The 24,233-nt window shown below is 43.7% G+C and overlaps 2 protein-coding genes across 4 annotated transcripts; one reads left to right on the top strand and one right to left on the bottom strand.

Moving 5' to 3' along the window:
• Positions 1-4,545: 4,545 nt before the first annotated feature.
• Positions 4,546-13,482, top strand: ackr4a (atypical chemokine receptor 4a). 2 transcript variants are annotated; one of them, XM_021613011.3, is made up of 2 exons: positions 4,546-4,755; positions 8,749-13,482. In XM_021613011.3, the coding sequence occupies exons 1-2, from the start codon at positions 4,673-4,675 to the stop codon at positions 9,872-9,874; spliced, it is 1,209 nt and encodes a 402-aa protein (XP_021468686.1). In that variant the 5' UTR covers positions 4,546-4,672; the 3' UTR covers positions 9,875-13,482. The 2 variants fall into 2 exon arrangements, with proteins under 2 accessions (XP_021468686.1, XP_090038169.1); XM_090182043.1 differs by lacking the exon at positions 4,546-4,755 and adding an exon at positions 8,386-8,524.
• A 209-nt stretch (positions 13,483-13,691) lies between these two features.
• e2f5 (E2F transcription factor 5) lies at positions 13,692-19,106 on the bottom strand. 2 transcript variants are annotated; one of them, XM_021613012.3, is made up of 8 exons: positions 18,636-19,106; positions 17,505-17,614; positions 17,168-17,329; positions 16,553-16,661; positions 15,988-16,297; positions 15,534-15,713; positions 15,258-15,296; positions 13,692-15,125 (listed from the first exon to the last, which is right to left on the bottom strand). In XM_021613012.3, exons 1-8 carry the CDS (start codon positions 18,771-18,773, stop codon positions 15,016-15,018), a joined length of 1,158 nt encoding a protein of 385 aa, XP_021468687.2. In that variant the 5' UTR covers positions 18,774-19,106; the 3' UTR covers positions 13,692-15,015. The 2 variants fall into 2 exon arrangements, with proteins under 2 accessions (XP_021468687.2, XP_021468688.2); XM_021613013.3 differs by having other exon boundaries at positions 13,692-15,092; positions 18,636-19,074.
• Between the last annotated feature and the right edge of the window lie 5,127 nt (positions 19,107-24,233).

Raw genomic sequence — 24,233 nt, 5'->3', positions numbered from 1 at the left:
GAAATGTACAGAAAGATGTACTCCCACAGATAAAGACTTGATCCAATATCAACAAACACATGTACTGAATTTTGAGTCCTGAACTCTTTGATCCTCCCCCATATCCATCCTTAAAAATGCAATTCTAGCTCAAAACTTGGCCAAAACATAAACTCAGCAAAAAAATAAACGTCCTCTCACTATCAACTGCATTTATTTTCAGCAAACTTAACGTGTAAATATTTGTATGAACATAACAAGATTAAACAAATGAGACATAAACTGAACAACTTCCACAGACATCCAATCAAATCAAATCAAATTTATTTATATAGCCCTTCATACATCAGCTGATATCTCAAAGTGCTGTACAGAAACCCAGCCTAAAACCCCAAACAGCAAGCAATGCAGGTGTAGAAGCACGGTGGCTAGGAAAAACTCCCTAGAAAGGCCAAAACCTAGGAAGAAACCTAAAGAGGAACCAGGCTATGTGGGGTGGCCAGTCCTCTTCTGGCTGTGCTGGGTGGAGATTATAACGGAACATGGCCAAGATGTTCAAATGTTCATAAATGACCAGCATGGTCGAATAATAATAAGGCAGAACAGTTGAAACTGGAGCAGCAGCACGGTCAGGTGGACTGGGGACAGCAAGGAGTCATCATGTCAGGTAGTCCTGGGGCATGGTCCTAGGGCTCAGGTCAGTTGAAACTGGAGCAGCAGCACGGCCAGGTGGACTGGGGACAGCAAGGAGTCATCATGTCAGGTAGTCCTGGGGCATGGTCCTAGGGCTCAGGTCCTCCGAGAGAGAGAAAGAAAGAGAGAAAGAGAATTAGAGAACGCACACTTAGATTCACACAGGACACCGAATAGGACAGGAGAAGTACTCCAGATATAACAAACTGACCACAGCCCCCCGACACATAAACTACTGCAGCATAAATACTGGAGGCTGAGACAGGAGGGGTCAGGAGACACTGTCTCAGCCTGACATGTGACTAACAGAAATGGAATAATGTGTCCCTGAACAAAGGGGGGTCAAAATCAAAAGTAACAGTCAGTGTCTGGTGTGGCCACCAGCTACATTAAGTACTGCAGTGCCAGTTATTTCTGTGAGATGTTACCCCACTCTTCCACCAAGGCACCTGCAAGTTCCCGGACATTTCTGGGGTGAATGGCCCTAGCCCTCACCCTCCAATCCAACAGGTTCCAGACGTGCTCAATGAGATTGAGATCCGGGTTATTTGCTGGCCATGGCAGAACACTGACATTCCTGTCTTGCAGGAAATCACACACAGAACGAGCAGTATGGCTGGTGGCATTGTCATGCTGGAGGGTCATGTCAGGGTGAACCTGAAGGAAGGGTACCACATGAGGGAGGAGGATGTCTTTCCTGTAACGCACAGCGTTGATATTGCCTGCAATGACAACAAGCTCAGTCCGATGATGCTGTGACACACCTACCCAGACAATGACGGACCCTCCACCTCCAAATCGATCCCACTCCAGAATACAAACCTCGGTGTAACGCTCATTCCTTCGACGATAAACGCGAATCTGACCATCACCCCTGGTGAGACAAAACCGCGACTCGTCAGTGAAGAGCACTTTTTGCCAGTCCTGTCTGGTCCAGCGACAGTGGTTTTATGCCCATAGGCAGCGTTGTTGCCGGTGATGTCTAGTGAGGACCTGCCTTACAACAGGCCTACAAGCCCTCAGTCCAGCCTCTCCCAGCCTATTGCGGACAGTCTGACCACTGATGGAGGGATTGTGTGTTCCTGGTGTAACTCGGACAGTTGTTGCCATCCTGTACCTGTCCCACAGGTGTGATGTTCGGATGTACCAATCCTGTGCAGGTGTTGTTACATGTGGTCTGCCACTGCGAGGATGATCAGCTGTTCGTCCTGTCTCCCTGTAGCGCTGTCTTAGGCGTCTCACAGTACGGACATTGCAATTTATTGCCCTGGCCACATCTGCATTCCTCATACCTCCTTGCAACATGCCTAAGGCACGTTCACACAGATGAGCAGGGACCCTGGGCATCTTTCTGTTGGTGTTTTTTAGAGTCAGTAGAAAGGCCTCTTTAGTGTCCTAAGTTTTCATAACTGTGACCTTAATTGCCTACCGTCTGTAAGCTGTTAGTGTCTTAACGACCGTTCCACAGGTGCATGTTCATGAATTGTTTATGGTTCATTGAACAAGCATGGGAAACAGTGTTTAAACCCTTTACAATGAAGATCTGTGAAGTTATTTGGACCTGAAAAAGGGCTGTTTCTTTTTTTGAGCTTACATACATCAATAATGACAATATTGTAATATTATGGCATTGTACTGCTTAACTCTATTCCATTATTATTCCATTGCACTTTACAATGCTATACAACTGTGGTTTATTTTCTGTTAATTGTTTTTCTGTGTCCTTACTCACAGGAGAGAAATATTTTGTTTTCTCCAAACAAGACGAAAACTTTGACAACTTTTCACAAAGTAAAAAATTGCGCTTGTGTAGCCTACAACTTAGTGTGAAAGCTTTGACATCCCTGTCAGCTTGCACGTAGATTTACAAACACATTCACACGTTGGTTAGTTGCTGGTTATTTCTCTCTTGTTTTTCACTGCACTAACATCTGATTTACGTTTTCGCTGTCATCGCTTCATGTATGAAATCACTTTTTGAAAGAGCTCCTGCTGTAATATCTAATAAAATGAGTCAGGTCTTTCATTTTGCGGTGTGGTTCACCATCACTCAACTTCATCTTCTCCAGAGCTGTTCAATTAGCCGACCACAAATGCATGACAGCAGATGTTGAGAGAGTTTGTGGCAGCAACAATAAGTTAGGTGTTTGCTTACCGCTACTTTTGTTTTGGTAGCACTAATTACAAGCCTATAAGCCCCATGTGATTCCTAGACACAGTTACAGTGCCTTGCGAAAGTATTCGGCCCCCTTGAACTTTGCGACCTTTTGCCACATTTCAGGCTTCAAACATAAAGATATAAAACTGTATTTTTTTGTGAAGAATCAACAACAAGTGGGACACAATCATGAAGTGGAACGACATTTATTGGATATTTCAAACTTTTTTAACAAATCAAAAACTGAAAAATTGGGCGTGCAAAATTATTCAGCCCCTTTACTTTCAGTGCAGCAAACTCTCTCCAGAAGTTCAGTGAGGATCTCTGAATGATCCAATGTTGACCTAAATGACTAATGATGATAAATACAATCCACCTGTGTGTAATCAAGTCTCCGTATAAATGCACCTGCACTGTGATAGTCTCAGAGGTCCGTTAAAAGCGCAGAGAGCATCATGAAGAACAAGGAACACACCAGGCAGGTCCGGAATACTGCTGTGAAGAAGTTTAAAGCCGGATTTGGATACAAAAATATTTCCCAAGCTTTAAACATCCCAAGGAGCACTGTGCAAGCGATAATATTGAAATGGAAGGAGTATCAGACCACTGCAAATCTACCAAGACCTGGCCGTCCCTCTAAACTTTCAGCTCATACAAGGAGAAGACTGATCAGAGATGCAGCCAAGAGGCCCATGATCACTCTGGATGAACTGCAGAGATCTACAGCTGAGGTGGGAGACTCTGTCCATAGGACAACAATCAGTCGTATATTGCACAAATCTGGCCTTTATGGAAGAGTGGCAAGAAGAAAGCCATTTCTTAAAGATATCCATAAAAAGTGTTGTTTAAAGTTTGCCACAAGCCACCTGGGAGACACACCAAGCATGTGGAAGAAGGTGCTCTGGTCAGATGAAACCAAAATTGAACTTTTTGGCAACAATGCAAAACGTTATGTTTGGCGTAAAAGCAACACAGCTGAACACACCATCCCCACTGTCAAACATGGTGGTGGCAGCATCATGGTTTGGGCCTGCTTTTCTTCAGCAAGGACAGGGAAGATGGTTAAAATTGATGGGAAGATGGATGGAGCCAAATACAGGACCATTCTGGATGAAAACCTGATGGAGTCTGCAAAAGACCTGAGACTGGGACAGAGATTTGTCTTCCAACAAGACAATGATCCAAAACATAAAGCAAAATCTACAATGGAATGGTTCAAAAATAAACATATCCAGGTGTTAGAATGGCCAAGTCAAAGTCCAGACTTGAATCCAATCGAGAATCTGTGGAAAGAACTGAAAACTGCTGTTCACAAATGCTCTCCATCCAACCTCACTGAGCTCGAGCTGTTTTACAAGGAGGAATGGGAAAAAATTTCAGTCTCTCGATGTGCAAAATTGATAGAGACATACCCCAAGCGACTTACAGCTGTAATCGCAGCAAAAGGTGGCGCTACAAAGTATTAACTTAAGGGAGCTGAATAATTTTGCACGCCCAATTTTTCAGTTTTTGATTTGTTAAAAAAGTTTGAAATATCCAATAAATGTCGTTCCACTTCATGATTGTGTCCCACTTGTTGTTGATTCTTCACAAAAGAATACAGTTTTATATCTTTATGTTTGAAGCCTGAAATGTGGCAAAAGGTCGCAAAGTTCAAGGGGGCCGAATACTTGCGCAAGGCACTGTATATTAGTAGGAATGCTGTACTCTGTTATGATTGAGCAAATTAGGTGTGTTTTTCTCGCTCTCTCCCTCCCCTCTCATTCTCATTCTGTCATTCTCTCTCTCTCTCTCTCTCTCTCCCTCAATCTCAAAAAATAACACCCTCCTTGTGATGTGCTTATGAGTCAGAGTTCCCAAAAGCACAGCGGAGGATACGGACCAGTAGCTACAGCTCACTGCAGTAGAGGAGACGAGCAGATGCGGTAAGGCTTACTTATTTGTGGAAAAAGTATTCCTGGTGTTGACATTGTGAAGCTGGTTAGTAGTTGATATGTTCCTTAGCGAGCAAAAGCATTTGACTATAGATTGGCTGAAGATATGATTGGATGTGGAGAGACAGGTATACAGCATAAAGAAACAAAGACACCCTATGTATGTCATATACTTTCCCCAAATGTGTAGAGTAAATCCAGGTGAATGTTTTTCAGCTTGATTGATTGATTTAATTTCCCGAAATGCTATATCCACCAATTTGTATGTGTTCATCAGAAATGACTTTGATTTTTTTATGAATAGATTTTTGTACAAAAAGCTATGTACCCATTGTTTCAGCTGAAATGGAATGTTTGTGTCCTGTATATTTGTACTGTGATATGTTTTTGTCTCACCTAGCTATCTTAAGATGAATGCACTTACTGTACATCGCTCTGGATAAAAGCCTCTGCTAAATCAGTGTTTCCCAACCCTGGTCCTCTAATACACCAAACAGTACACAGTTTCGTTGTAGCCCCTGACAAACCCACCTCATTCAACTCATTGAGGGGTTGATGATTAATTGGCAAGTTGAATCAGGTGTGCTTGTCCAGTGTTACAGAGTGCTTGAGGACCTGGGTTGGGAAACACGGTGCTAAATGACAAAAATGTCAAATGTAAATGTTTTACATGCAGACCTCATACTACTGTATTGATAAAATCATATATTTTATATATATCGATGTCACAAATGTATCATTTGCTAATTCCTTTGTTGAAAATGTAGTTATTTGTTACATTTGACTGTGTAAAAACCTAGCAGTACAACTCATTTCTCTGAGAGTGGGGTGGATATATAGCATTTAGCGGAGAAACATGATTATTTGTCTCTCTGAAATGAAACCACCAAGTGATAGATTTTAAACAGAAACAGCCTCCTGCTATGATTAGATAGCGGAAAAAACACACCAATCTGTTAAAAGCTAACATTTCTGAAAATGTATATATAACGTTTTGGTGAGAAACTCTTTATTTCTAGTGTCTGTTATTATTGGTCCATCACTGGTGAGAATGTCTGGGATGGGCATAACACACACATACCCTACTGGATGATACACATATTACACCTGTTACCTATAACATTACATTTAATTTGTGGTTCTTTTAACTCCTCTATGGTACCTATGCTCCTGATGCACTTAGATAGCCATGAGACACAGGAGTTTAACCCCACCTTTCTGCCTGTATGAGTAAGACGTTAGATCACATTCACACATTTTACAGCCCCCAATGATTTTGTAACCTCATGAGGTAAAAGACGCAACGGAAAGAGTTGGGATGGATTGAGCAAATGGAATTTCGATAGCGTTTCCACCTGGACCCGTGGAATGTGTGTGTGTGTGTGTGTGTGTATTCGGTCATCTTCCTCTGACTGTGCACTGAGAAGAGGAAAAAGCAAAGTGATTGTGAAGTGACTGTGGCCCAAACTTTGTCTCTGGTCTCCATATAATCACTCTCTGCCTGTTGTAATTCTTGCTTTTTATGCCTTGCATTTTATTTTACTGTATCTGTTTTACTGTAAAATCCATTGAGATGTTAAAATGTAAATGCACTTTCAATGAAAGGTGCATTTAAAATAAATAAGTGCACTATTGAGACCAGCTAACTTGGTGAAGCATCCCAGTTATCAGAAAGGATCTCACATGAAAAGACGAGTAGATTCATGCTCTACTCTGCATCTCAAAACCACATTTTGTTTCGACACCCACCCTTTGGGTGTGACAAACCGTTGTCCCCACACACAATGACTCAGGGAAATAGAGGTGTTAACATTCCTTTCTTTTTGCCTTACCATTTCAATGTGTATACTGAACAAAAATATAAACACAATAAGTATTGTTCCTATGTGTCATGACCTGAAATTAAAGATCCCAGAAATGTTCTATATGTACAAAGATCTTATTTCTCTAAATTGTTGTGCACAAATTTGTTTACATCCCTGTTAGTGAGCATTTCTCCTTTGCCAAATGAATCCATCCACCTGACAGGTGTGGCATATCAAGAAGCTGATTAAACAGCATGGTCATTACACACCTTGTGCTGGGGACAATAAAAGGCTGCAGTTTTGTCACAAAACACAATGCCACCCCCAATTTCGTGGTATCCAATTGTTTAGTAGCTACTATCTTGTCTCATTGCTACAACTCCCGTACGAGCTCGGGAGAGAGGAAGGTTGAAAGTCATGCAACACTTGGGAGCCCAATTTACAGTTGAAACCGAGATTCATCAGTGAAGACCACACTTCTCCAGTGAGCCAGTGGCCATCGAAGGTGGCCATCGTCCTCCTCCGACACACAACCCAACCAAGCCGCACTGCTTCTTAACACAGCGCGCATCCAACCCAGAAGCCAGCCGCACCAATGTGTCGGAGGAAACACCGTGCACCTGGCAACCTTGGTTAGAGTGCATTGCGCACGGCCCGCCATAGGAGTCGCTGGTGCGCGAATTGTGCGTCGCCCCACGGACCTCCCGGTCGCGGCTGGTTACGACAGAGCCTGGGCGCGAACCCAGAGTCTCTGATGGCACAGCCGGCGCTGCAGTACAGCGCCGTTAACCACTGCGCCACCCGGGAGGCCCTCGATGTCGCAAGTTTTGAGGGAGTGTGCACTTGGCATGCTGACTGCAGGAATGTGCATCAGAGCTGTTGCCAGATAACTAAATGTTTATTTCTCTACGGCCTCGAATGTCGTTTTAGAAAATTTGGCAGACCTCCATATTTGGCTTCTTCACCTACAAAATCATCTGAGACCAGTCACCAGGACAGCTGATGAATCTGTGGGTTGGCACAACCAAATGATTTCTGCACAAACTGTCAGAAGCTCATCTGCATGCTCGTCATCCTCATCAGGGTCTTGACCTGACTGCAGTTCGGTGTCATAACCAATGTCAGTGGGCAAATACTCACCTTCGATGGCCACTGGCACACTGGAGAAGTGTGGTCTTCACTGATGAATCTCGGTTTCAACTGTAAATTAGGCTCCCAAGTGTTGCAGTGGTCTAAGGCACTGCATCTCAGTGTTAGAGGCATCACAACAGGCCATGATTTGGAATCCCATAGGTCGGCGCACAATTGGTCCAGCGTTGTCCGGGTTAGGGTTTGGCTGGAGAAGGCCGTCATTGTAAATAAGAATTTGTTCTTAACTGACTTGCCTAGTTAAAAAATGTAAATACCGGGAAGATGTCGTGTGGGCGAGAGGTTTGCCGATGTCAACGTTGTGAACAGAATGCCCCATGGTGGAGGTGGGGTTATGGTATGGACAGGCATAAACTACGGACAACAAACAGAATTGCAATTTATGGTTGGAAATTTGAATGCACAGATACCGTGGCGAGATCCTGAGGCCCATTGTCGTGCCATTCGTCCGCCGCCATCACCTCATATATCAACAAGATAATGCAAGGCCCCATGTTGAAAGGATCTGTACACAGTTGCTGGAAGCTGAAAATGTCCCTCTTCCTCCAAGGCCTTTATACTCACTAGACATGTCACCCATTGAGCATGTTTGGGATGCTCTGGATCGACGTGTGCGACAGCGCGTTCCAGTTCCCGCCAATATCCAGCAACTTCGCACAGCCATTGAAGAGGAGGGGACATTCCACAGGCCAAAATCAGGCTGATCAACTCTATGCGAAGGAGATGTGTTGCGCTGCATGAGGCAAATGGTGGTCACACCAAATACGGACTGGTTTTCTGATCCACGCCCCAACTTTTTTTTAAAGGTATCTGTAACCAAAATATGCATACCTGTATTCCCAGTAAATGAGCTGTAACTCACTAAAATCTTTGAAATTGTTGCATGTTGCGTTTATATTTTTGTTCAATGTAATTTAATTTGATCTGAATTTGATGCACAGACTGGGTTGAACAAGGTGAATTCCTTTAAAGACCCTCTGTACTACTGACTTCCAGTGCTCCATCGTAATCTTCCTGCTTTGTCCTACAGATACAGATATTCCTCCAGTATGGATCTGACCGAAGAGGATGACTATGATTACCACAACAACCTCACCCTGAACTACAGCTACGAGGACTACCACACCGTGTGTGAGAAGGCTGATGTGCGCTCCTTCGCTGGCCTCTTCCTCCCTGTGGTGTACGCAGCCTGTGTGGTGGTGGGGCTAGCCGGGAACTCCCTGGTGCTAGCTGTGTACGCCTACCACAAATGTCTGAGAAGAAGCATGACGGAAGCCTTCCTAGCCCACTTGGCCGTAGCCGACCTCCTCCTCCTCCTCACCCTGCCCTTCTGGGCTGCAGACGCGGCACTGGGCTGGGAGCTGGGCCTGCCTCTCTGTAAGCTGGTCTCGGCTTGCTACGCCATCAACTTCACCTGTTGCATGCTGCTGCTAGCCTGTGTTAGCATGGACCGCTACCTAGCATCTGTTAGAGCGGAGGGCAGGAACCAGGGAAGGCTGGGCAGGGTCTTCACCCGGGCGCACTGTGGGAAGGTCTGCCTAGGGGTGTGGGCTGTGGCTTTTCTCCTGGGTCTTCCCGATCTTCTGTTCTCCACAGTAAGGGAGACCTCCAGGAGGAGGGTCTGCATGGCCATCTACCCGCCCAGTCTGGCCCGGGAGGTCAAGGCCTGCCTGGAGGTGGTTGAGGTCCTACTGGGTTTCCTGATTCCTCTCCTGGTTATGATGTGGTGCTACGCCGGCGTGGGGCGTGTGCTGAGGCGGCTGCCCGAGGAGAGCAGGAGCAGGAGGCGGAGAGCTATCCGGGTGTTGCTGGTCGTGGTGGGGTTGTTCGTGGTCACCCAGTTGCCCTATAACGCGGTGAAGATGTGGCGGGCGATGGACTCGGTCTACACACTGGTGACCCACTGTGGTGTGAGTAAGGCCCTGGACCGGGCGGCACAGGTCACTGAGAGCCTGGCTCTGACCCACTGCTGTCTCAACCCACTACTCTATGTCTTCCTAGGGTCCTCCTTCAGACAATATGCGCTGAAAACAGCCAAGGCGTTTGGAGAAAGGACGAAGAGGAGAAGGGGGGAGCAGAGAGAGGACGAAGGAACGGAGATGTCCTTCAACTCTCACAACACTGCCTCTCAGGAGACCAGCACCTTCTCCATATGAAAGAGAAGAGAGAGGGGGAGAGAGAGAGAGAGAGAGAGAGAGAGAGAGAGAGAGAGAGAGAGAGAGAGAGAGAGAGAGGATCTCTTTGGCTAACACCTTTGTATCACATGAGATTCTAGCACTTTTATAGAATGAGGACCTCCTCAACCCACCAAATACCCGCCTCCCCTCAAGAAAGCCAGTCTGGAAAGATCTACCTAATGATGACTTCAACTGACATCTGACCTGGACACAATGGGAGTTACCGGACCTGACAAATAATCACCTCATCCCCACCCCCACGCAACAGCCCCCTGGTTTCAACCTCCCCGGGAAGGAGGGATTCACCCTCAATAGGTTCAGGACTGGCCACGGCCACCAATAGGGCATGAAAGAAAGCCCACCATATGCCTGTGGGGTGGCGCAAACCCTGCACCACATTCTTGAAGTCTGTCCAATCTACAAACTCAGCGGAGGCCTGCTCACCCTTAACACAGCAGGACTGGAAGCAATCACTTGGCTAAAAGATTTGATTCATAATCTTGCTTCAGTGTATTAAGAAGCTATCAGTGCTGTATAACCAGATGCTTTAGTATCATTAATACTATATATCTGCTGCTATGGAATTATTGAGCCCAACCAGGGGAAGGGTAAGGGCTAGCCTGGTCCCAGATCTGTTTGTAAATGTGCTGTCGTGCCAGCTCCTATGGTCATTGTCAAGGGGAAGTGACAAAACAGCACAAACAGATGGGATTAGGCTAAGGAGACGCATTCCAGTTATCAGAAAGGGTCTAGCATAAAAAAAACGAGTAGATTCATCCTCTACCCTGCATCTTGAAACCACATTTTTGTTTTGACACCAGCCCTTGTCCTCAGACATGTGGTTGACAATGACCTCGGGGATAGGGAAGTGTTTACATTCCTGTCTTTTTCTATCAAAACAACGACAAGTTCCAGACGTTAATTAAAGCGAAATTATAGGGTTGCACAGAACGCAAACACACACACCCTCTCGATTGGCCTAGCATGTTGGGGAGTTCACACTTGTCAGTGGGGCCAGGGTACTTTGTATTCGTGTGAGATAAGAAAATGGCTATTTGAAGTTGTAAGTTACTCCTACTAATAGCAGTCCTCTGGGATGGGTGGTGCCGCTAATTACAATCACATTAACTCATTCCTCCAAATGTCAGCCACAACTTACCAAAACAGGTCAATCTTCTCCACTCTCTAAAAAAACAGCTGCATTATGTGGGGTGTGTCAGCCTGACCTCAGAGCCATACAAGACATATCATATGTATTTTTGACCACCTCCAGGACGTGATAACTACAAATGGTCTAGTTACTTTAGACAGAAACAAAACTAGGGAGGTTGGTCAGGGAGGATGAGTGGGTGTAATCTGCGACCGTCTAGCAATCCAAAAGGTTGCATGTTTTTGAGTCGCGTCAGTGACAACTGTAGCATCTTAGCTAACCCTTCACCTAACCCTTATTCTAAATGTAACCCATTTCACCTAACCTGCTACAGAAATATAACATTTACATAAGTATTCACACCCATGAGTCAATACTTTGTAGAAGTGATTACGGCTGTGAGTCTTTCTGGGTAAGTCTCTAAGAGCTTTCTTTGCACACCTGGATTGTGCAACAATTGCTCGTTATTCTTTTCCAAAATTCTTCAAGCTCTGTCAAATTTGTTGTTGATCATTGAAAGACAACTATTGTCAGGTCTGCCATATATTTTCAAAGTAGATTTAAATCAAAACTGTAACTCAGCCACTCAGGAACATTCACGGTCTTCTTGGTAAGCAACTCCAGTGTATATTTGGCCTTGTGATTTAGGTTATTGTCCTGCTGAAAGGTGAATTAATCTCCTAGTGTCTGGTGGAAAGTAGACTGAACCAGGATTTTGACTGTGCTTAGCTCCATTCCATTTATTTTTTATCCTGATTTTTTATCCTGAAACGCATTGAATAACACATTCATAAATGGCAAAAAAAGACAAGTAAAAAAATGTATCATAAGGAATACATTTTTGAAGTGTCTGTCCTAAGGCGCAGGATATATATACATTATTTTTGGGGCACAAAACTACCTCCATACTTCCATTCATTTGTATGGGTTACCTTTAGACGAGTCCCGTGGGGAAGAAGAGCAAAACGTGTTTGTGAGAGTCTGTCTCCCCTTTCTATTGAGTGGTCATATTCGTTTTTAGGCCAAACCGTTCAGACACTAAAGACGTTTTTGTGAGAAGACCAATTTTCGTGATGTATCTTGATCTGACAAACAGCCCTGTTAGCTCTGTCACTGTCTACTGCAGATGCAGAACGGCGACATAGGCGGATGAAATTAACTGAGACGCAGCCCACGCAACAACAAAAAATAACATATCTCTATTTTAAACTGACAGATTTTGATGGGGGTTTTATTATGTTTCTTAGATTGACGCACCGGTGCCAGAACAGAAGTACTCTATTGGGGTGTTATTTTCTTAAGTACTATTCTTGGGATCAGAGGAATCTCTAAAGATGTAAGCCCTGGGAACAATGTCAATCCCTCAGTCTCAAAACTAAAGACACTAAATACCAGCATCACCCGAAGACCCAGAGACATTGTTCGTAATATTCAGTTTGCAACATGTTTCATTTGCTTTAAGAGTGTGGTAGGAAAAATCGAACTATTATTTCACCTGCAAAAGAACAGTGAGCCTTTCAAAAAACCTGAGGCATCTGCTCTGTATATTACACAGTTTTTACATGATCAGTCTATGCTCTTAGCCAAAACCCTCTGTTGTGGACAAAATTTTGAGTAACATCCCCACTCTTTCCACCCTAAAGAAATCAAGAAATCTGTTAGGTACATTTATTATTCAGCTCCTTGTCCACCTCAGAAATTCACCCGATTGCGAGTGAGCAGCAAGATTGAGACCGCATTTAAACACTTGTTAGTTGTTAAAGGTCCAGAACAGTTATTCTGATTCACATGTAAAATAGCCTTTTGAGTGACTAAAATATCCCCTATACTTGGCATAGAAATGCTCAAAATTTGAGAAAAACTACTCTTTCTACCAGAAATGTTGAAAATACAGGCTGTGGGCAGGGATCTTACTTACTGAAATTCCCATGTCAAGAAACTTGGATGCAGTGAGCAGTGTTGCAGTAAAATCATCTCATGCTAATTTGGTGATACACAAAGCAACTCAAACATTGAAATTGCATCAATAATGTCAAATCTTTTACATCTGCCATTCGGCATGTCTCTTGTGATGAGGTTCACAGCAGCAGCGACAGATGTGTTGACATGACAACTGTGTCAGAGTTTTGAAAGACTCCTCCTCCTTTTTTATTCCATGCAGGCTGAAGACCTAGCTAGCCAGTAACTAGTCTAAACTTTTAATTGTATTTGCTGACACCCTAATCAAATGTTCATCCAAATATCCAATTTTGTGAAAAACATGATTTTGACTGTTCATGACCCTTAACCCGCTTATTTTTTTTTATTCAGTGATGTATCAAAGTGTTGATGTTTTGGTTGCAATCTGGTACCATCTGAGCTTGTTGTTGAAATGCCTTGTTTTTACACTTTTTTTCTGTACAATGTCAACAAATAAACACCATTCTTACCCAGAAAATGTATAGTAAGCAAGGACAGATGAATGATGTCATACTAGTCTATGGACCAGATATTGTAATTCATTTACTCAAAATGTATACTTAAGTTGGTGTTTATTATTACCATCAGTAAAATGTTTATGGTAGGGTAACATTCCTGTTATTGACAGGTAATCAAATATACAACCTACTGCATACGAACTCATTACAACAGTACATGACCATTAGCCCACAGCAATTGAATGTGTTTAATATAAAACTTTGGTCCAACAAAATGTGCAAATATACAAAATATAACAAAATCACAAAACAATATTCCTTTGATTAGGAAAAGAAACTAGAAATATACAAAAAGCGCTTCACACAAGGCACCATTCTGGTCTATAAAAATTCAGACCAATTGTCATACGGCAGGTCAAATTATCATAAGGCAGTTGAACAGCTCCAAGTCCTGCAAAAATAACTACAACCAAGAATAATTTTCTTTCATTGAAGTAAAAAAAAAAAAAAAACTCTATTATACATCTATTCAAATATAACTAGTTAAGGGAAATAACATATTTAAGCCTAAAATATTAGCAGTCACATTCATTTACAAAGCAAAACAGTAACATCCATACAGTTAGGCCTCGAGTTAAATAAGACTGAGTAAGATCGAGTTCAGAAAGACGCTTCACATTGCATGGTGGAGATGAGGAAGACATAAGAGTCAGTGAGAATCAATAATACCTGACGTAATTACAGACAATCACACTGGATCAACAAGCATCTCCACGACCGGAAACGTCAATAACTGTGTCCATGTCAGCAACGAACACCATCACATGACTATTTGAGGTGTTTAAATATCAGAAGGACCTACAGAAAAAGAAAAACCCTGGCGTCAACGCAACGCGATTCAGTTGTGGAAAATACTTTGGTCGTCCAAACAAAGACGATGTACAGATGCATCTAAATAAGTGCATTGGATAGCCAACAACCCCACATCATGGCTGCATCCACTCAGGCACTTCGCTAACTGTAATATTCCTCTAGAATGTAGCAGAGGTTTTCCTTCACCTGACTCAAGTATGGCTGTATTATTGTCTGGACTCTCGATGTATTCCCCTCACACATGAATGAGAAACTTCCCTCAGGACCCCCATTTGAGCACTGTGACTCCTGGTATAAACAAAGGGCGACCAATTACGGTCATACAGCGGATAAAATCCTCATCATCCTCTGGCAGATAGGTTCAGCTGCTACATTCTTCATAATTCACATTTGGACAGATCGTAATGGCTGGTAGAGCCATAGCTAGAGATGACTGACGGCTGGGAATAAGAGGTCATAATAGGTCGCTGATATCTAGGGACTCAGAAAATGTCGGTGTTTAGGGTTGATGCCAAAGGGATATTATTAGGAGTACAACCATTGGCAGAATAGGCAGTGCACTAATAACTCAATGTAGGCTTAAATGAGGAAATTTAAACATGACAGAAGAACCTCTGCTACGCTAGGGAAAAGTAAAGAAACACCCCGCTGTTTGTACGAACATGATGCCCTCTCGTCCCTCAGTAATTGAGGATCTGGACGTCGAACAGATCACAGACTCCCTCATTGTCATCCAGGTTGAAGTTGTAGTCCACCCCTGCATTGGGAGACAGTCGCAGCAGAGGGAACACTGTAACACAAAATAGAGAGAGGAGAAAACTCAAATCTCACACTGTTAAACTTGTATATCTTGATGGTCTTTGGAGAGAGAATATTGAGAGCAGCTAGATAGGATCTTTAGACTCTCAGCCCTAATGTTTACCATCAGAAGACATCAGCTCATCTATTAGGTCAGCCACACCTAAAGAACACAGAAAACATTTCTGTAAGTACGCCACACAGGAAGTAAAGCCATTTTAATACAAGCCCACATCCAAATCAGTTGGCCACCCTCCCAGTTCCAGACCTCCCTCAGGCTGCTCTCCTGAGGGAGAGACCTCCCCTCCCCTCTCACCCCGCTCCCTCACATTCTCTCTCCCCCTTCAGCTAGTCTCCTGTGTTGGTTAGTTTCAGCAGGCTGCACACTTCCCCCTCTCACCCTCTCTCTCTTCCTTCATGTGGTCTCCTGTGTTGGTTAATTTCAGAAGGCTGCCCATGTCCAGCATGGACTGGAGCTCCTGGCCCAAGTGTCCTCCCAGAACCCCTTGCTGCTGGACACCTGTTGGCATGCCGACCAACTGCTGCATTGCTAGACCAGTAGTCGCCTGAGGGTGGCATTCTACAGGAGGGGAAGGGGGACAAAACAGTAGCATGGCATTAGTCTGGAGCATGACGGGATTTGATGCTGCAAGTACTTCCCATTGCTCTTACTCCCTCATCTATACAGTTGTTGATTTCAGATATGACAATAACAATCTTTTTTTTTTTTAAGTCACTGAAATCCTTAGCCTGTAGCAATCAGAAGGGAATCTAAGATATCACCACCAGTAATTGGTAGGATATCTTCACAACTGATGAAAGCCCTGAGTGAATGGCCTAGTAGTCCTCCTTACCCATGTGTATGTCTGGTGGGGTGGAGGAGGGTGTAAGATCCTCATCGTGCCTCCGCAGTGGCGCCATCTTGTGTTCAGAGATGTGGTGTGTCACAGGGCTGGGGAAATGGGCTGAGTCAGAGGGCAGGGGGAACCTCTGCAGGTCCGCAGGGGTGGTGGGTGGGGTAGGCATAGAAGACAGGTCCTCTGGGGGAGGCACAGAGAACACAACGGGTCTGGAGGAACCAGACTCTTTGTTGATGAGCATCACCTGGATCGGCGCAGACATGCTCCTTAGATTCACCTGGTACCTCTTCTGGCCTCTCTGACCCTAGGAGACCATGGGGACAGTTTGTAGACCAAATAGCCTTTTCATAAAATGGTGTCGACCCAAAACAAACTGTTCTGGTTCGGATAGTTTCTTTCCACATCATCCTTTCCAGTACAGTTCAACCAACTCTGGTGTATGCGTAAACAGTCCAGCCCAGTATGGCTTAGCTTGGTTCGACTTAGCTCAGTAGTGTGAAATAGGTATAAAGCGCACAACTTTGTTCCAATATCCACCCTAGCATACCACATGACATACCGTTTCAGGCACCGGTACCTCCAGCTGTGTTCCTGAGGGAGCGACCACCGCCAGGAGAGTGTCTCCGCTGAACGCATCACAGATGTCCTCGTGGGTCACATACATATACGTGGGCGGTGTTAAGGAAAGAAATGGGGAGAGAGACTGAAGTGGAGCAGGAAAGACTGACGTGATAATCCGTGTAAACTGGAAAAACTAGACCAAGAGCATTAAACAACAAAGAGCCTAAAACTGAACTGACATGCTAATTACACTCGTGTATGTAATCCCATCCTTACATTTAACGGATTTCCTCCGTTGAGTTCATCGTTAAAAGTAGGGGGGCCTTTCAGGGACATAATCACTGTCGGCATAGATGAGGTAGAACACAGGTGTAAGAGAAACAGACAAGACCCATCTCATATTTCACCTTGTCTAATCCAAAATTCAGCCCAGTCTTAAGACTGAATCCTTCTTCTCAAATTCTCACTAACGTCCCACCAATAAATGCATGATTCACGCTAAACTTCGAGCTACACGAGTTTCTCAAGTGACTTACGGTCAGTAACACATGCAACCTAATGGGGCAGTGCCCCACCACCCCCACAGTGCGAGGGAGTTCATGTTGAAGGATATCTGCTGGCGATGGGGTCATCGTTCATGTGTTTGATGCTCTGCTCCAGCCAGGCCTTCTGGCTGTCAAGCTCCTTCTCCTGCTCCTCCAGCTCACACAGCTGAGCTGTCAGCACCTCCACCTGCTCCAGCACCTCTGCTGTCTGGCAGCCCAGGTTCTCCCCTCTTGGACAGGATGAGAGAAGGGGTTTGAATGGAAGAATGTGTGTGTAGGGCATTTGGATGTGCAGTGATTTTTCACATTCCTTTCCCTTATGTCTTGCATGGAAATTAACACCATCCAGAGTGACTGACTTCAATCACCCTGACCCTACAGACAACAGGCAGCCGCCCAACTCACCTCCACTGAATTATGTTCTTGGTTTTCTTCTCGATGAGGCCCACTCCCTCCAGCACGTTGGTGATGTCATAGATCCTCCTCTTCTGTCTCACGGCCAAGCTGTCTGCAGCCTGTCAATGGACACAACAGACGTGTTTAAAAACTAGACAATACTGACAGACACCTGAAGAGACCATTACTGAGAAAACTAATCTTGAGGAAAACTGTACAGTCACAATACATTGGGGATGAAAACCCATGCAAAGACGTGGAAATTATGAAGCTGCTTTCTATTGTGTAGAATTAAACTACCGAGTACTGTGTATATACACCTACCCCCCCAGCCTCAGAATTGGCACAAACCAACCAAAACTTGGCACATTAAGACTAAGTAGACTTCATACAATGGAAGGAGAGGGAGGGAGCCTGCCTGCCTACTGAGTAAACAGCCTGCTGTGGCGCGCAAGTAGAGGGGGAAATGGCCAAACTCCTTATCAGTGAAGGAGTTGAAAACAGCCAGTTCAAATAGCCAGGTTGTCCAGGTGGGTAGTAAGTTAGGTGGAAGTAGTCTACTCTGCATTAATCAATCAATCATTACAATCACTGTAAAAGGAAGGAAACCTTGTCAGGAAACAGACACTGATGGGGGTGGGGTTAGTAGGGATGGCCAGGTGGCCCAGTTGTGATCATCTTGGTCCCATTAACAGTTTAAGTAAGTTGTTGCATAACATGCATGTCCAGAAAACAATATTTCATAGCTATGGACCAATGACAACAGGTAGCTAGCTATGGAGCCAACAAGCTAGCTGCCTTGCTAGGTATATGCCTTTAAGTGGGGAGATATAAATTAAGGCATTTGATAGAAATGAAAACTGGCAGAATGAAAGTGTGCCAGCACCTAACTAGCTAGCTAGCAAACTTGGTTGAAGACAAAAATGTGACAACATTCTTCACTGTTAAATGACCTTGAGACGTTATAACACATTGACAATCTGATATTTGGTCAGAAGAATGACTGGTGAATCAAGACCTTGCTTTGGCTTTGTTCAATTTCACACCAATTTCTCTGGCTGGGATGATGGGGGAAAAACACCGACATAACATTGCATAAATAGTGAAAAATATGAGGAGAAGCAAGCTTCGACAACTGACCACTTTCAGGTCAAGTACGCCGTCCTTCGCCTCTTGGAGTAAAGTCACGAACTTGATTGTGAGGAGCCCCAAACTTTTCTCATGTCGACTCGATGCGGCTCCGCCGTTCGGCAGGCTCGAGCGCACAGACTCAGCCATTGTCTCGAGGTCCTGGGTGAGAAATGTTTCTGTGAGCTAGCTAGGTTGTTGAACTCACTTCTTGGGTGGTGAGGTGATGGTTGAGAGAAACGGGAATTTTCTCCATTCAGTTTATTTACCTCAGTCAGGACGACGGCAAATACTGTTTGAGGTTTTTAAAACGAACGGAAGTGACGTTAGATTACAATTGCCATGGCAACTTCCCTTACCCCATGCAGAGATATTAGCAAAAACAGTCCGGTATGAAGATAGGCAGAAACTGCTTCGATAATAGAAATCCCCGATCACACTTGTAGATGATGTCATAGCGACGTTGGCTAGCTAAGCTCATGCGCAGAAACACCTCTCTCTCTCAAAAGTTTTAGAACATCCACTCATTCAGTTTTTACTTTACTACTACTTTACTATTTTCTACATTTTCTACATTGTAGAATAGTGAAGACATCAAAACTATGAAATAACACACATGGAATCATCTAGTAATCAAAAGTGTTAAATAGACACACTTTGATGACAGCTTGACAGCTTTTCACAATCTTGGCATTCTCTCAACCAGCTTCACCTGGAATGCCAGCAGTCTTGAAGGAGTTCCCACATATGCTGAGCACTTGCTGGTTGCTTTTCCTTTACTCTGTGGTCCGACTTTTCCCAAACCATCTCAATTTGGCTGAGGTCTGGGGATTGTGGAGGCCAGGACATCTGATGAAATTTGATTACTCTCCTTGGTCAAATAGCCCTTACACAGCCTGGAGGTGTGTTGGGTCATTGTCCTGTTGAAAAACAAATGATAGTCCCACTGGGATGGCGTATTGCTGCAGAATGCGGTGGTAGCCATGCTAGTTAAGTGTGCCTTGAATAAAATAAAATAAAATCACACTGTGTCAACACCTCCTCCTCCATGCTTCACGGTGGGAACCACACATGCAGAGATCATCCGTTCACCTACTCTGCGTCTCACAAAAATACGGTTGGAACCAAAAATCTCAAAGGACAGATTTCCACTGGTCTAATGTCGATTGCTTGTGTTTCTTTGCCCAAGCAAGTCTCTTCGTCTTATTGGTCCTTTAGTAGTGGTTTCTTTGCAGCAATTCAACCATGAAGGCCTGAGTCACACAGTCTCCTCTGAACAGTTGATGTTGAGATGTGTCTATTACTTGAACTCAGTGAGCATTTATTGGGCTGCAATCTGAGGTGCAGTTAACTCTAATGAACTTATCCTCCACAGCAGAGGTAACTCTTTGTCTTCCTTTCCTGTGGTGGTGAAATTTTCTGGATTGACAGACCTTCATGTCTTTAAATAATGATGGACTGTCATTTCTCTTTGCTTTTTGAGCTGCTCTTGCCATAATATGGACTTGATATTTTACCAAATAGGACTGACTACCTTCTGTGCACCACCCCTACCTTGTCACAACACAACTGATTGCCTCAAACGCATTAAGGAAAGAAATTCCACAAATGTACTTTTAACAAGGCACACCTGTTAATTGAAATGCATTCCAGGTGACTACCTCATGAAGCTGGTTGAAAGAAATCCAAGAGTGTGCAAAGCTGTCATCAAGGCAAAGAGTGGCTACTTTGAAGAATCTTAAATATAAAATATATTTTGATTTGTTTAACACTTTTTTGGGTACTACATGATTCCATATGTTATTTCATAGTTTTGATGTCTTCATTATTATTCTACAATATAGAAAATAGTAAATAAATAAAAACCCTTGAATGAGTAGGTGTGTCAACTTTTGACTGGTACTGTACATGTCAGTACATACACACAAGTAGGTCACATGGGGGAGAGGCTTTGTGCTATGAGGTGTTGATTTATTTGTTTTTTGAAACCAGGTTTGCGGTTCACTTGAACTTTTAAAGATGGAAAGGAGTTCCATGCATTCATAGCTCTGTAAAATATTCTGTTTCCTTACATTTGTCCTGGACCTGGGGACTTTGAAAAGACCCCTGGTGGCATGTCTGGTGGGGTAAGTGTGTGTGTCAATGTTGTGTGTAAGTTGACTATGCAAACAATTTAGAATTCCCATAAATATTTATTATAAAAACAATTATTGAAGCAGTCACAGAAAAACACAAGAAAAACCCTGGAATGAGTAATCAAACTTTTGACTGGTACTATATGGCATACTGGTACTAAATGGCATCAGTTTTACGGGCCCCAACCAAAAGTGCTATTATGTGTTTTTTTCACATTATTTGTAACTTATTTTGTACATAATGTTTCTGCCTGCAACTGTATCTTACGGCGAAAAAGAGCTTCTGGATATCAGGATCACTCACCTCGGATTAGACAAAGATTTTTTCTTCAACAAGCAGGACGCACAAGACATTCTCCAAACCCCCGACAAGGCCAACATCCCAGTTATTGGCAAGAGGAAGAGACGCAGGTACAGGGGACACAGAGCGGGGTGCCTCGTAAGGATTCGCAGAAGGCGAGTGGGAAAGCTGTTGTTACCGTCAATATTACTCGCCAACGTGCAATCATTGGACAAGAAATTAGACGAGGTATGATTATGAATATCCTACCAATGGGACATCAAAAACTGTACTATCTTATGTTTCACGAAATCGTGGCTGAATAATGACATGGATATTCAGCTAGCGGGATATACGCTGCACCGGCAAGATAAAACAGGTAAGACGAGGGGAGGCGTTCTGTGCATACAACAGCTGGTGCACAAAATCTAAGGAAGTCTAGATTTTGCTCGCCTGAAGTAGAGTATCTTGTGATAAAATTCAGACCACACTATTTGCCTAGAGTTCTCAGCTATACCTTTCGTGGCTGTTTATTTACCACCACAGAAGGATGCTGACACTAAGACTGCACTCAGTCAGCTGTATAAGGAAATAAACAAACAGGAAACCACTTGTTTCCAGAGGCGGCGCTCCTAGTGGCCAGAGACTTTAATGCAGGGAAACTTAAAATCAGTTCTACCTAATTTCTATCAACATGTTAAATGTGCAACCAGAGGAAAAAAAATTATAGATCACCTGTACTCTACACACAGAGAAGTGTACAAAGCTCTCCCTCGCCCTCCATTTGGTAAATCCGACCACAATTCTATCCTCCTGATTACAAGCTAAAATTAAAGCAGGAAGCACCAGTGACTCGGTCTATAAAAAAGTGGTCAGGTGAAGCAGATGCTAAACTACAGGACTGTTTTGCTATCACAGACTGGAACATGTTCCGGGATTCATCCGATGGCATTGAGGAGTACACCACATCAGTCACTGGCTTTATCAATAAGTGCATCGAGGACGTCGTCCCCACAGTGACTAAGTACATACCCCAACCAGAAGCCATAGATTACAGCCAAAATTCGCACTGAGCTAAAGGGTAGAACTGCCGCTTTCAAGGTGCGGGACTCTAACCCGGAAGCTTAAAAGAAATCCTGCTATGCCCTCCGATTAACCATCAAACAGGCAAAGCATCAATACAGGGTTAAGATTGAATCATACTACACCGGCTCTGACGCTCGTCTTATGTGGCAGGGCTTGCAAACTATTACAGACTACAATGGGAAGCACAGCCACGAGCTGCCCAGTGACACGAGCCTACCAGACGAGCTAAATCACTTCTATGCTCGCTTAGAGGAAAACAACACTGAGGCATGCATGAGAGCATCAGCTGCTCCGGACGACTGTGTGATCCCGCTCTCTGTAGCCGACGTGAGTAAGACCTTTAAACAGGTCAACTTTCAGGCACGACTCCAACACCATCATTACGTTTGCAGACAACACAACAGTGATCACTGATAGCGATGAGACGGCCTATAGGGAGTCGGTCAGAGACCTGGCCGGGTGGTGCCAGAATAACAAACTATCCCTCAATGTAACCAAGACTAAGGAGATGATTGTGGACTACAGGAAAAGGAGGACCGAGCACTCCCCCATTCTCATCGACTGGGTTGTAGTTGAGCAGGTTGAGAGCTTCAAGTTCCTTGGTGTTCACATCACCAACAAACTAGAATGGTCCAAGCACACCAAAACAGTTGATTTTATTGTATGTATTTACTTGTTTATACCTGTGTTTTGTTAGAATTTTTTGATGTAGGGATGTAAGTTGTTGATAGTTTTGTACAATGAAAAAACTAAATAAATAATAATCATGCGCAGAAACACGTCATTTTCGAATGGTCGCACCAAACTGAGCGTGTGCAGGGCGTCAAATCAAAAGCACTCCTTCAATATTTTTTAAATTGAACCTTTATTTAACTAGATATAAAGTTGTTGACGAAAAGTGCCAGTTGTCACTTTTACAAGGTTTTTAAAAATGTTGAACCTTTATTTAACTAGCAAGTCAGTTAAGAATAAATTCTTATTTACAATGACAGCCTAGGAACAGTGGGTTAACTGTGTTGTTCAGGGGAAGAAAGACAGATTTTTACCTTGTCAGTTTGGGGATTTGATCTAGCAATATTCAACCACTTAAGACATTGGCTCAAATCTAGGTTGTGGCTTTAGATTTCTAGAAAATTAACAACTAATGAATAATTATTCCCCATAGCTAGCTAGAAACCAGGGAATAACGACTGCCACGTCACATAGGGGATTTCAAGTTGATGGCCGACCATGGTATCAAAGATATTCTACTCTATGCTCACATCTATCTGTGGCGGTACTGCAAGCATTGTTTTCAGAAAGCAGTATTCCCCCATTATAGTGAATTGGGAAATGGCTTTGTTCGTGGTCGATATTCATGGATGTAATTGTTTTTATCAGAACACAATCATGGTATCAATAATTGCTTCTAGTACACCAAATGTATGTCCTTGAACCGATTACTTTAAAATCACATACAAATTTCTAAGGACAATTTAGTTGCTAATGGTAGCCTGCAGTACCCCGGTAGGCCTTCAATTTAACATACTCCATGAGAGGGGGCAGCAAACCAAACCAAACTTTATTTAATTTGTCACATCCACCAAATACAACAGATGTAGTAGTCCTCGGTCCTTCTTAGAGTAGCCCTTAACTCTTTATTGAACTGCATTGTTGGTTAAGAAAATGGCTTCATGGCTTCTGCTTGGGATATGTACGTACGGTCACTGTGGGGATGACATCGTCGATGCACTTATTGATGAAGCCAATGACTGAGGTGGCATACTCCTCAATGCCATTGGATGAATCCCGGAACATATTCCAGTCTGTGCTAGCAAAACAGTCCTGTAGCGCAGTATCTGCATTATCGGGTATTTCTTGCTTTAATTTTTGCTTGTAAGCAGGAATCAGAAGGATATAATTATGGTCAGATTTGCCAAATGGAGGGTGAGCTTTGCCCACATCTCTGTGTGTGGAGTAAAGGTGGTCTAGAGTTTTTTCCCCCTCTGGTTGCACATGTGACATGCTGGTAGAAATGAGGTAAAACAGATTTAAGTTTGCCTGCATTAAAGTCTCCGGCCACTAGGAGCGGCACTTCTGGATAAGCAATTTCTTGTATGCTTATGGCCT

This window comes from Oncorhynchus mykiss, chromosome 8 (genome assembly GCF_057628025.1).
Source record: "Oncorhynchus mykiss isolate SJ-2025 chromosome 8, ASM5762802v1, whole genome shotgun sequence".
Lineage (NCBI taxonomy): Eukaryota > Metazoa > Chordata > Actinopteri > Salmoniformes > Salmonidae > Oncorhynchus > Oncorhynchus mykiss.
The sequence above is the reverse complement of the archived record's forward strand: the minus strand, read 5'-3'. Positions and strand labels throughout refer to the sequence as shown.